The following is a 13,432-nucleotide window of genomic DNA, read 5'->3' on the forward strand; positions in this document are numbered from 1 at the left end:
TAGCCATTGCACTTCGACTGCGACACTCCTCCAGCCCCTCTGTCTGGGGCTGCTTTCAGTCTGGTCTTTGTTCTAAGACTAGACCAGGGGTTTCTCTCAACTATAGCGAGGGCACTCTACCCTATTCCTATAATCTGTGCGTAGGGCAAACGGGAAAGGCGGAGTTAAATTTTCTGAAATGTAGCGCACCTTTGCCTTCTCAAGAAATCGTTTGTGATAGTTCTCCTGGGGCCTTAATTCCGCTTCACCTTGGGGATGATTTGACGACACATCCTGAGACTCTAACACCGGTAAGTTTCATTTTATTCTTTAATAATCTTAGTTTCTCTTATTTCAGGTAAAGTAAATTAATTTTCTTATCTAGGTTGACATTTGAAAAAATCAGTAACTAACTACATACCACCTTGTCTTCTCAATGGTGGAACGATAACATTTCGTTCATAAGTTCATCTTTCCTTCGGTAGAATAAAGGTTAACAAATTGGAGATGTCTTGTAAGGCTCTGGTTGGCAAACAATAGCAGTAAAGGTCTTGTGGCTGGAGAGGTGGGTCAAGGGAGGGTGAAGAGCACTTGCTGCTCTTGCAGGGGATATGGATTGGGTTCCCAGCACCCACACAGTGTCTCACAACCATCCATCACTATGGGACCCAGGGGATAGGGAAATCTGACACCTCCTTCTCTCTTCCCTGGTCCCCAGGCACCCACATGGTGCATACACATAGACGAGGTCCAGAGGCTCATACACGTAAAACAGTTTTTAAAGCAGTATCTTGATGTCTAATCAAATAAATGAATAACCTATCCAAGCGTCCTACTTAAATGAATTTATGCATCTAAGTTATATGTTCCAATGTCTAAAATGCTGGAGCACGCTGGTCAGAACAGGTGCTCCTTTCCAGAAAACCACTGGCTGTAAATGACTTCTGCCGCCTTTTGGAGTCTCACTCACTTTGACTTATTTTGTCCACCTGTGAGCACTTGGGGAGGTGACTGGGACATCAACGAACAATCTCCCAGCTTCTGCTCAGATGCTTCTCTTGAGAGGTGACTTGAACTTTTGTTCATATTTCCAAGGTTTTCTGGTCCCCAAAAGTCAATATAACTGCCCTCGAGGGGCTTTCTTCTCTAATTCTCCTTCTACTTTTTCCCCCATCGTATTATCCTTCCTTTTTCTTAGAAGTGCTTTTGTGCCTTTCCTCAACATCTCCCTGTACATCGAAAGAAACGATGTTTAAGAAAACTGCAAGATCCTCTTGCCTTTTTGCTTTCAGTATGTTTGTGATTTAAAGAAAAAACAATTATGGTTGTGTCTGGCCAGTACCTGCCTAGAATTCCAATGCTCAGGGGGCAATACTCTGCCTTTAAACCTATAACAAAATATTTGAAGAGTGACATACTGACTGAAACACAAAGAAGTTGTCTTCAATATGATAAAGTAAGCATGTGGCTCCTTCTGGGTATGCATGGGCAGGCTAAACTCCAAATGCATACAAAAAAGTCCACTTATTCACTCTTCCCAGTAAACGGCCTAGGAGAAGACATGTTAATATTTGTATCAATGATCATCTGATGAAATAGGACACTTGCATAAAAATGTGCTTATTCAAAACTCTGCACCAGGGTTGGGGTTTCGCTCAAGTGTAGACACTTGCCTCACATAGTTTGATTTCCTACACTGAAAAATCACATCACTGGATCTTTGGTTTTGTTCCAGGTTTGTGTCTAAAATGCTTGTACATCTTTGTCTTCCATTTATAACACAGCTGTAGGATTCGCTCCTTTTACTTCCTAATTATTTGATGAGTTCATTTCTAAATAGCCTAATTAATTTTTCAAAAACAATCCTATATAAGAAAAGGTACATCTTTCAAAAATGTTAAGGATTAGTAGACTGTCTCGCCAGCCTCTTATAGGATTCTAAACAAAACAACAATCAAATTAAAGAAAGCTAAAATAATCTTTCAAAGTGAATTTTATCAAAAGAAATACACCTGTCTCCATGTTAATGAATAACAAAGTTGTAAGATTTTCAACACAAAATAAACATTACTATGTTTTAAGTGGATGTGCTTCTGTTAGAAATAAGATGCAAATATTATCAATTTAGTTTATTATACTCCCCAATAAGAAACCTTGAGAAGGGCTCTGATGCATCTCACTGCTGGAGCTCTCATCTGCGTATATGTGAAACCCTGCTTTCAATCTCGTGCCCTCTCAAAAAAAATTAACAGAAAAATCAAAGGATATTGAAGTAATTAAGATAATTCAACAGAAAAATGCATTTGCTGAAATATTGTAGTGGGTGCAGTAACTTCTTCCGACTCTGAGCGCCGCTGTTCACCTACGAGGAGCAAAAAGCCACCAGAGCTCAGTTGGGATTCTCAGGGTCCAAAAGCTTAAAGCCTCACAATTCTCGCAAACCGGCTCCTGGACTGCAACGAAAATCACACCGGAATTTAAAGTGCTCCAGCTACCGGAGACTCCGGGGGTCACAGAAAGAAGAAAAGAACCAGGTGAAACACACTGCGCGCCTGGCAGATCGGGAAGAGCTTTGAGAAAATTCCGTAGTCAGAAGACAATGGCCGCTCAAAGGAATCTCTCTGAGCGCACCAAACTGATCCTCCTTTTCCTATGGATGCCCTGGGAGTCCGCAGGCCGGCAGATCCGCTACTCGGTTCCTGAGGAACTAGAGAAAGGCTCTTTCGTGGGCAACATCTCCAAGGACCTGGGGCTGGAGCCCCGCGAGCTGGCGGAGCGCCGAGTCCGCATCATCTCCAGAGGTAGGTCGCAGCTTTTCTCTCTGAACCCGCGAGGCGGCAGCTTGGTCACCGCGGGCAGGATAGACCGGGAGGAGCTGTGTGCTCAGAGCGTGCCTTGTGTCGTGAGCTTTAACATCCTTGTGGAAGATAGGGTGAAACTTTTCGGGATAGAGATCGAGGTAACGGATGTCAATGACAATGCGCCAAAATTCCAAGCAGAAACTCTAGATGTAAAAATTAATGAAAATGTCGCCCCAGGAACGCGTTTTCCTCTCCCGGAAGCTACTGATCCGGATGTGGGCATGAACTCTCTGAAGAGCTACCAGCTCAGCCCCAATAAGCACTTCTCCCTAGTCGTTCAGGGCGGTGCTAAGGGTGTCAAGTACCCTGAGCTAGTGCTGGAGCACGCCCTAGATCGTGAAGAAGAGGCGATTCACCACCTGGTCCTCGTGGCTTCTGATGGAGGAAACCCTCCCAGATCAGGCACTGTCCTCATCACTGTGACCGTCTTTGATGCAAATGACAATGCTCCAGTCTTCACGTCGACTGAATACTGCGTGAACATTCCGGAGAACCTGCCGGTGGGCACTCAGCTGCTAATGGTAACCGCCACCGACAAAGACGAAGGCGCCAATGGAGAAGTGACATACACATTCCGAAAATCACTGGACACACAATTGTCCAAATTCCAACTAGACAAAAATACCGGGGAAATAAAAATATCTGAAAATCTAGATTATGAAGAAGTGAGTTTCTATGAACTAGAAATCCAAGCTGAAGATGGAGGGGCCTATCTTGCAACTGCGAAGGTGCTGGTTACAGTAGAAGATGTAAATGACAACAGTCCGGAGGTGACCATCACATCGCTCTTCAGTCCAGTGACAGAAGATTCGCCGGTGGGAACTGTCATAGCCCTTTTAAACGTCCATGATTTAGACTCTGGACAGAATGGAGAAGTAACCTGTTCCATCTCTGGGGATCTACCCTTTAAATTAGAAAAGTCCATTGACAGTTACTATAGGCTAGTGACACAAAGAGCCCTTGATAGGGAACAGGTACCCTCTTACAACATCACAGTAACAGCCACTGATGGGGGAAATCCACCTTTGTCAACCAAAGCTCATTTCACTCTGCAAGTGGCAGATATCAACGACAACCCACCTACCTTCTCTCGTACATCCTACTTCACCTACATCCCAGAGAACAATCCCAGAGGCGTCTCCATCTTCTCAGTGACTGCCCTCGATCCAGACAGCAAAGAGAATGCCCAGATCGTTTACTCTCTGGCTGAAGACACCGTTGAGGGAGCACCACTTTCTTCCTACATATCCATCAACTCAGACACTGGCATCCTGTATGCTCTCTGGTCCTTTGACTATGAGCAGTTTCGTGAACTGCAGGTGCAGGTGACTGCTAGCGACAGCGGAAAGCCTCCCCTCCACAGTAATGTGTCGTTGACCCTGTTCGTGCTGGATCAGAATGACAACTCCCCAGAAATCCTGTACCCCACCATGCCCACTGACGGCTCCACTGGAGTAGAGCTTGCTCCCCGCTCAGCAGAGCTGGGCTATCTGGTGACGAAGGTGGTGGCAGTGGACAGAGACTCAGGGCAGAACGCCTGGCTGTCCTATCGCTTACTCAAGGCCAGCGAACCAGGGCTCTTCACGGTAGGGCTGCACACGGGTGAGGTGCGCACAGCGCGGGCCCTGATGGAGAGAGATGCTCTTAAGCAGAGTCTAGTGGTGGCTGTGCAGGACCACGGCCAGCCTCCTCTCTCCGCAACTGTCACTTTGACTGTTGCAGTAGCTGACAGCATTCCTGATGTTCTGGCAGACTTGGGCAACCTGGAACCACCACAGGACTCTGAGGCTTCCAGCCTCACACTCTACCTAGTAGTGGCAGTAGCAGCGGTCTCCTGTGTTTTTCTCGCCTTTGTCATTGTGTTGTTGGCACTCAAACTTCGACGCTGGCACAAGTCTCACGTGCTGCAGTCTTCGAGAGACGGATTGGCTGGCGTGCCTGCCTCTCACTATGTAGGCGTGGACGGGGTGCGTGCTTTCTTGCAGACCTATTCGCACGAGGTTTCCCTCACTGCTGATTCGCGGAAGAGTCATCTGATCTTCCCGCAGCCTAACTACGCAGACACGCTCATCAGCCAAGAGAGCTGTGAGAAAAAAGATCCTTTATCTTTGTTAGATGATTCCAAGTGTCCTGTAGAAGATGCTCCTTTGGTGCCAGTGAGTTCTGATTTTACTTTTTCTTTAAACAATTGCGATCAGATTTACTTTTGGGCTTGAGCCCAAATGCTGGAAATAGTAGATTTCTATTTTAAAACCACTTCTCTCGGTTCCAGGTTCCAGCGACGCTTGCCTCTTGCTAAAACATTAAAGAGTAGAATCTCGTAGTTAAAACTGTATTGGAAACTGTGGTGAAAATTACCTAGGTTGCCCTAAGGTGGTATGAGTAGCTTTTGCAGAACCTTGTGTTTTATTGCGTTGCTGAGTGCAACATGGACGGTCCCTAAACGGGAACTTCATGTGAAAGTGTCTGTTGATTTATGTGTCCTCACTGACCACATGCTCCAACCCTACTACTTTAGGAAACTAGGGTTGTTTTGAAGGCAAGTCTGTTAAAATTAGGTAAATGTCAGAAACAAATGCATTGGCCTCACCAGACACACAAGCTACATCCAAGGCTGTTCATTGGTGTTCTTTATGGACAAAGCAATATGTCTTTGCAGTTACATTTTTCCAACAATAACTGAATATACTTTTTAGATATTTGAAGTTTTTCATTAATATTCAACCAACAATTTATAACTTTGTGCTTAGAGTCTTTATAACTATACACATGCCCATTAGCCCAGCATTATTCCGTCTGCATATAACTATGTAGCATTTTACTATATGAAAGACACAGCCTTTTAATTTCACTTTTCTTGCCCAATGATTATTCCAAGAATTTATGCAAGGTTAAATTGAGAATTTTCACTCTCTTTGTATTTTTTTCTTCAAATTTATACATGACATCAACTAAGGCTGAAGTGTGAATATGGGTAGGGGTGGATAGCATTGCTCACATTCCCAGGAACAAAAGCCAACCACGTGATGAGGACATTTCTCTTTGATGTAGAAGAAAACTCAGCCAGCAGAATCTTGGAAGTGCCGTAACAGAGCCTTAAAACAAACTAAGAGCTAAGAGCAAAGAAAGGATTACCTGATCATCAGGAAATCTGAATTTAAGCAAAGATGTACATGAAACTCTTCTAAACAAATGATTGGTGAAGGTTTTGATGAGCACATTTAGTTTAAAAAATAGTGATACATTTGATTCAATTATTACTCTACAGAAGTTACTAGAATACAGAGTACTCTACAGAATCTCAAAATACACCTGAGACCCTGACACTTTTGTGTCAACATTTGGCTAGCCATACATCCGTGGAAGGTAAGTAGAGGCTCTGGAGTTATCATACTATTTATTCACTGAAGCCATTGTCCTACATCTTTGTCCCACGAGAGTAATCACTATTACGTGCATATTTCAGTTCTGTTATTTGGAAAAGTGCAAGTTTTGGTAGCACTATTTTGACATTGCAAATGTTCTATTAAAAATTTGAGAGCAGCGCTGAACATCCTGGATGTTTGGATACTGTCAGGGTTGCATTCCAGTGTCTAAATGTGAGTGGAAGGCATTTACTTTTTAACTAACGAGAACTAGAGTTGATGACAAAAGATAATTATCCTCAAAAAGAGAGATAGTCATATCCTCTGGATGCCGGACTTGGGTAACAGTGGGCCATTGGTCCTGTGGGACTTCGCTTTCTTTCATGCTTTTTAATTTGAAGAAAATACACTTTCAATCTACCCAAAATGAGTATAATTTTTTTACATATAGAACAATACTTTTCAATAAGATTTTTCACGAGGGAAACAAAATCAATGAGAAAGAAAATTCAAATATTTTGGCTATCAACTTGCGCTCATAGAAAATAAAAGATTCCCCCAAAATTTGAAACGCCAAACTGCAATTCCACTCAGAGCCTCTGGGCGCCGCTGTCGGCCAGTGCAGAGCAAGCTCTAATGCCCGGGATCCCTCAGTCTCTAAGCAGCATTTTCCTGCGCTTGAAACAAATACACACCAAGGGGAACACTCAGTCATACATACTAAGACACCGATTCCCGGTCCCAAACTGGGGTCCCGCTGTCCGGGACCAAACCGACCTCCACCCCGGTAGACTGCACTCTCTCCTACTGTGAAGATCCGAAGACCTACAGAGAACTCCAGCCAGCAATGGGATGGAGCAGCGCACAGAGGCAGCGCCCCGGCCGCCCGCAGGTACTGTTTACCCTGCTGCTGCCTTTGTTCTGTCCCGCGCTGGGCCAGCCGGTCCGCTACTCCATCCCCGAGGAGCTGGACCGCGGGTCGGTGGTGGGGAATCTCGCCAAGGATCTGGGGCTCAGTGTCCTAGAAGTGTCGGCTAGGAAGCTGCGGGTTAGCGCTGAGAAGCTGCACTTCAGCGTGGATTCGGAGAGCGGGGACTTACTGGTGAAGGACCGCATAGACCGCGAGCAGATATGCAAAGGGAGGAGAAGGTGTGAGCTGCAGTTGGAAGCCGTGCTGGAAAACCCTTTGAATATTTTTCATGTCGTTGTGGAGATTGAGGATGTTAATGATCACGCTCCTCAATTTCCAAAAGATGAAATAAACCTAGAGATAAGTGAATCCGTCAGTCCAGGGGCGAGAACAATTCTGGAGTCGGCAAATGATCCTGATATCGGTGTGAACTCTCTTAGTAAATACCAGCTAAGTCCTAATGAGTATTTCTCATTATTGGTGAAAGACAATCCTGATGGTGGCAAATACCCAGAATTAGAATTGCAAAAGATGCTGGACCGAGAAGCAGAGAGCACACACCACCTGGTGCTTACAGCTGTAGATGGTGGGGACCACCCCCGTACTGGTACCACCCAGCTCCGAATCCGAGTGATGGACGCCAACGATAACCCCCCAGTGTTCAGCCAAGAAGTGTACAGAGTCCGCCTTCGAGAAGACTTGCCTCCAGGGACGACTGTCCTAAGGCTGAGGGCCACGGATCAAGACGAGGGCATCAATGCAGAGTTCACATATTCCTTCCTGGGTGTGACTGACAAAGCCCAGCGAGAGTTCTCTCTGGATCCCATAACAGGAGATATTATAACTCTACAGTCATTGGATTTTGAAGAAGTAGAACGATATACGATTGGTGTGGAGGCAAAAGACCGAGGATCTCTTTCTTCACAGTGTAAAGTAATTATAGAGGTTCTAGATGAGAACGACAACCGTCCAGAAATAATGGTCACTTCTCTCTCCGACCAGATTTTGGAGGATTCCCCTTCTGGAACGGTTGTGGCCCTCTTCAAGGTACGAGATCGAGATTCTGGGGAAAATGCAGAAGTCACTTGCAGTTTAAGCGGAAACAATCCATTCAAGATTCATTCTTCCTCCAATAATTACTACAAGTTAGTAACAGATAGCATCCTAGACCGGGAACAGACCCCAGGGTACAACGTCACTATCACAGCCACAGATAGGGGCAAGCCGCCCCTTTCCTCCAGCACAACAATCACTCTGAACGTCGCTGACGTCAACGACAATGCACCTGTTTTCCAGCAACAGGCCTACCTGATAAACGTACCAGAAAACAACCAGCCCGGTACCTCCATAACCCAAGTCAGAGCATGGGATCCAGATGTGGGATCCAATGGCCTCGTCTCCTACTCCATCATAGCCAGCGACCTAGAACCAAAAGTGCTGTCGTCCTTTGTGTCCGTGAACCAGGACAGTGGAGTGGTGTATGCGCAGCGCGCCTTTGACCACGAGCAGCTGCGCTCCTTCCAGCTGACACTGCAGGCGCGCGACCACGGATCGCCCGCGCTCAGTGCCAACGTGAGCATGCTCGTGCTGGTGGGCGACCTCAATGACAATGCTCCACGCGTGCTCTATCCCGCTCTCGAGCCCGACGGCTCTGCGCTTTTCGACATGGTGCCACGCGCCGCTGAGCCTGGATATCTGGTCACCAAGGTGGTGGCTGTGGACGCAGACTCAGGATACAATGCCTGGCTGTCTTACCATGTGCTGCAGGCCAGCGACCCTGGGCTCTTCAGCCTGGGGCTGCGCACGGGCGAGGTGCGCACAGCGCGTGCTTTGGGCGACAAAGATGCAGCTCGTCAGCGCCTTCTGGTCGTTGTGCGTGACAGTGGACAGCCACCCCTATCTGCTACTGCTACACTGCTCCTAGTTTTTGCAGACAGCCTACAAGAAGCGTTGCCAGACCTTGTCGATCATCCCATCCCCTCCGACCCTCAGAGTGAGCTTCAGTTTTACCTGGTGGTGGCCTTGGCCCTGGTCTCAGTGCTTTTCCTTCTCGCAGTAATTTTCGCCATTGCTTTGCGCCTGCGACAGTCGTCCAGTCCTTCATCCACTGGTTGCTTTGGGTCGGTTCTTGGTTCCAAGTCAAGACCAGTACTTCCACCCAACTACAGCGAGGGAACATTGCCCTATGCCTATAATCTGTGTGTGCCAGGAGATCAACTTAAGCCAGAATTTAATTTTCTCACATCCGTTGGAGATTGTCCAGCCGCACAAGATATTCTCAACAAAGATAACTCCTCAGCACTGTTGGCTAGCATTTTAACTCCTAGTGTTGAAGCAGACGAGAAGACCTTTAACCAGGTATTTAATATTATGCTTTTTATATTCTGGCACTCCAATGTACCCCTATATAGAGCTGCTATTTTAATGGATGGTTTGTTTTGTTTTGTTTTGTTTGAGACAGGGTCTCTCTATGTAGTCCTGGTTGTTCTGGAATTAGCCATGTAGACCAAGAGGGCCTAGAATTGATAGAGATCCACCTGCCTCTGCTTCACAAGTACTGGGATTAAGGGTGTGGGCCACCGCGCTGGACTCTATTTTAGGAGCTTTAAGTTCCTAGGAGAAATGTAGGTCAAATTTGTGGGTATCACTGTTTTTTGGAAGGGTGTGGGAGTGTGCTGTAGCAACAAAACATGTACTTCGTGCAAACCAAAACCAGTTCTATCCAGCATACACAAAAGGTTTGCAGTGCTGAAATACTCTACTATGCAATCATATTTAATTCTTTAAAAAGTTTTTTTTCATGTTTGAGCATGTAGTGTGCTCTAGGTCCTGCTTCAAATACCAATTCCCCCCTCCTCCTCTTCCTCCTCCTGCCTCTAACACACATAAGTATATGAAAATCTCACCCCAATTTTTCATTAAATTGCCTTCCAGTTATGGATATGAAATATAGGTATATTTTATTATCTTTTAAACGATAACCATAATACTATTCAAATTTTGAATGAAACATTCTGTCGTTATTATACTCATTAAAAAAATAACTCATTAAAAATAAAAGCAACATTGGTGGGAACCGAAGGGATGGTTTAGTGGTTAAGAGCACCATTACTCTTTGAGAAGACCCAAGTTCGGTTCCCAGCACCCATGAGTGGTATCTTCCTACTGCAATAACTCCAGCTCCGCCTTCTCTGGATTTCACATGAACCCATACTTGCCTGTACGCATACTCACAAAGACACATACACATCATTAAAATAATAAAATAAAAACTTGAATAAAAAGTAGTAAGAATAATAGCCATAAATCCTACCTGGGGATTTCGTCTGGACCATGCTGGCTTCATATTCACAGATGCCGCGTCTCTACAGTTAGTAAAACCAGCTGGAATCCCAACTAACCTGTGCATTTTAAGTTCCAGTGTTATTTTGAAATGTTTTTAATTAAACAAGTCCATTTTTAAACTACCCTTTTCATAAGCGCTCTTGGTAAATTTTACATCACATCACATAGCTATTGTTTGCGGTTGTTGGCTTCACAAATGTTATGATCCACCGAAAAGGTGAGTGTGACAGTTTTCTTGGCAACAGACACCAGGTTTATGTTAGTGTTGCAATAATAAGATTGGGCTCTAGGCGCCGCTGTTGACCAATTGGGGAATGGGAGGACAAAGCTATTGAGTACTTCTCCGGAACCTCTACCACACAAAGCCGAAAGGGATGGATACTCACGCATCTTAATTCTGTAAGTAAAAACACCTCCGTTCGCTTTGGAATATGTTTTGGATGCGGGATACCTGGAACCTCGAAGACACAAAAGCTGACTCGGAAAAATAAAATAAAAATAAACCGGCGCAAGACCCTCACGGAACAACGCTCACACCCAGCCATGGCGAATCACCCTCAGCTCCTGGACCGCCGCGCGCTGGTCCCGCTGTGCATTTTCCTGGAGACCTTGCTGACCTCTGGGACAGGACAGATCCGATACTCGGTTCCAGAAGAGACAGATAAAGGCTTCTTTGTAGGCAACATCTCCAAAGACCTGGGGCTAGAGCCCTGGGAGGTCGCGGGACGCGGAGTCCGCATCATCTCCAGAGGAAAATCTCAGCTTTTCTCTCTGAATCCGCGAGGCGGCAGCTTGATCACTGCGAGTAGGATCGACCGCGAGGAGCTATGTGATACGCTGCCCTCCTGCTTGCTGAATTTGGAAATTCTCGTGGAGGAAACCCTGAAGATTTACGGAGTGGAGGTGGAAGTAATGGACATTAATGATAACGCCCCCAGCTTCCGAGAAGAAGAGGTAGAGATCAAAGTCAGCGAGCATACTAGTCCTGGATCACGATTTCCGCTTCCTAAAGCCAGGGATCCAGATGCAGGGATGAACTCCCTCCAGAGCTACCAGCTCAGCCCAAGCAGTTATTTCTCCTTGCAGGTGAGAGGCGGGACTGATGGGGACAAGAATCCAGAGTTAGTGCTGGAGGAAAGTCTGGACCGCGAGAAAGAGGCATCTCACCACCTCCTCCTCACAGCCTTAGATGGGGGAGATCCCATTCGCAAGGGCACGGTTCCTATTCGCGTCATGGTCCTCGACGTAAATGACCACATCCCAAAATTTACACAGTCTGTGTATAGAGTGAGTATTCCTGAAAATCTCAGCTCCGGAACGCGGGTACTCGTGGTAAATGCCACAGACCCAGACGAGGGTATCAACGGGGAAGTGATGTACTCTTTCCGGAAAATGAAAAGCAAAGCTTCTGAAATATTTCAACTGAATTCTCAAACTGGAGAAGTTCTAGTCGGAAAGCCTCTGGATTTTGAAAAATATAGATTCTATGAGATGGAAATCCAAGGCCAGGATGGAGGAGGGCTGTTGAGCACCACCATGTTGTTGATCACGGTTGAAGATGTGAATGATAACGCTCCAGAGATAACTGTCACCTCTTCCAGTAACTCAGTGCCGGAAAATTCTCCTTCGGGCACAGTAATTGCTCTTCTAAACGTTCAAGATCAAGATTCTGGAGAAAATGGTCAGGTCTCTTGCTTCATTCCTAGTGGTCTTCCTTTTAAGTTAGAAAAGACGTATTTAAATTATTATAAATTGATGACAAACAGTGAACTGGACCGCGAGCAGATAGAAAGCTACAATATTACATTGATCGCCAAAGATCAGGGACATCCACCCTTGTCTACAGAAACTCACCTCCTGCTGAACGTGGCAGATGCCAATGACAACCCTCCAGTCTTCACTCACTCCTCTTACTCGGCCTACATTCCTGAAAACAACCCCAGAGGCTCTTCCATTTTCTCAGTGACCGCCATTGATAGAGATAGCAGAGAGAATGCACAGGTCACTTATTCTCTGGCTGAGTACAGCATCCAGGGAACACCTCTGTCCTTTTACGTTTCTATCAACTCAGACACCGGTGTGCTGTATGCCCTGCAATCCTTCGACTATGAGCAATTCCAGACCCTACAACTGGGAGTGACCGCTAGTGACAATGGGGACCCACCATTAAGCAGCAATATTTCGCTTACCCTTTTCGTGTTGGACCAGAATGACAACACTCCAGAGATTTTATACCCCTCTCTCCCTACTGATGGCTCCACTGGTGTGGAATTGGCACCTCGCTCCGCAGAGCCGGGTTATTTAGTGACCAAGGTGGTGGCTGTGGACAGAGACTCCGGGCAAAACGCCTGGCTGTCCTACCGCCTGCTCAAAGCCAGCGAGCCAGGACTCTTCTCCGTGGGGCTGCATACCGGGGAGGTTCGCACGGCCCGAGCCATAACGGACAAAGATGCTCTCAAACAGAGCCTCGTGGTAACTGTGCAGGATCATGGCCAGCCTCCTCTCTCCGCCACTGTCAGACTCACCGTGGCGGTGGCTGACAGCATTCCAGAGGTTCTGGAGGACTTGGTTAGTCTGGAGTCTCCCGCCAGCCCGGACGAGTCAGGGCTCACCCTCTACCTCGTGGTGGCCATCACTGCAGTCTCCTGCATCTTCCTCATCTTTGTCATGATACTGCTGGCCCTCAGGCTTAGGCGCTGGCACTCATCACGCCTGCTCCAGGCTGCCAGCGGATTGGCTGGCGTGCCTCCTTCGAACTTTGTGGGTGTGGACGGGATGCGCGCTTTCCTCCAGACCTATTCCCATGAAGTTTCCCTCACTGCTGACTCAAGGAAGAGTCACCTGATCTTCCCACAGCCCAACTACGCAGACACGCTCATCAGCCAGGAGAGCTGTGGGAAAAGTGAGCCTCTCCTGATAACTGAAGACTCAGCTACAGTTTTAGGCAAATGTGAGCCAACAGATATTCAGGT

General features: G+C 46.5%; 1 protein-coding gene across 8 annotated transcripts in view; it reads left to right on the top strand.

Moving 5' to 3' along the window:
• The window catches only part of LOC114629825 (protocadherin gamma-C4), a 122,204-nt gene that overhangs the window by 30,110 nt on the left and 78,662 nt on the right, over window positions 1–13,432 (top strand). For 2 of the 8 annotated variants that reach the window (XM_028777934.1, XM_028777943.1), the window contains exon 1: window positions 10,784–13,430. The exons of 4 other annotated variants lie outside the window; for them this stretch is intronic. In XM_028777934.1, coding sequence (XP_028633767.1) covers window positions 11,004–13,430 — 2,427 coding nt within the window. In that variant the 5' untranslated portion in view covers window positions 10,784–11,003. Of the gene's footprint in view, window positions 1–2,578; window positions 4,997–6,448; window positions 9,474–10,783; window positions 13,431–13,432 lie in introns of those variants that run through there. 2 more of the 8 variants (XM_028777940.1, XM_028777939.1) reach the window with 2 other exon arrangements.

The sequence above is a fragment of the Grammomys surdaster genome, unplaced genomic scaffold (assembly GCF_004785775.1).
Source record: "Grammomys surdaster isolate TR1022 unplaced genomic scaffold, NIH_TR_1.0 317, whole genome shotgun sequence".
NCBI lineage: Eukaryota > Metazoa > Chordata > Mammalia > Rodentia > Muridae > Grammomys > Grammomys surdaster.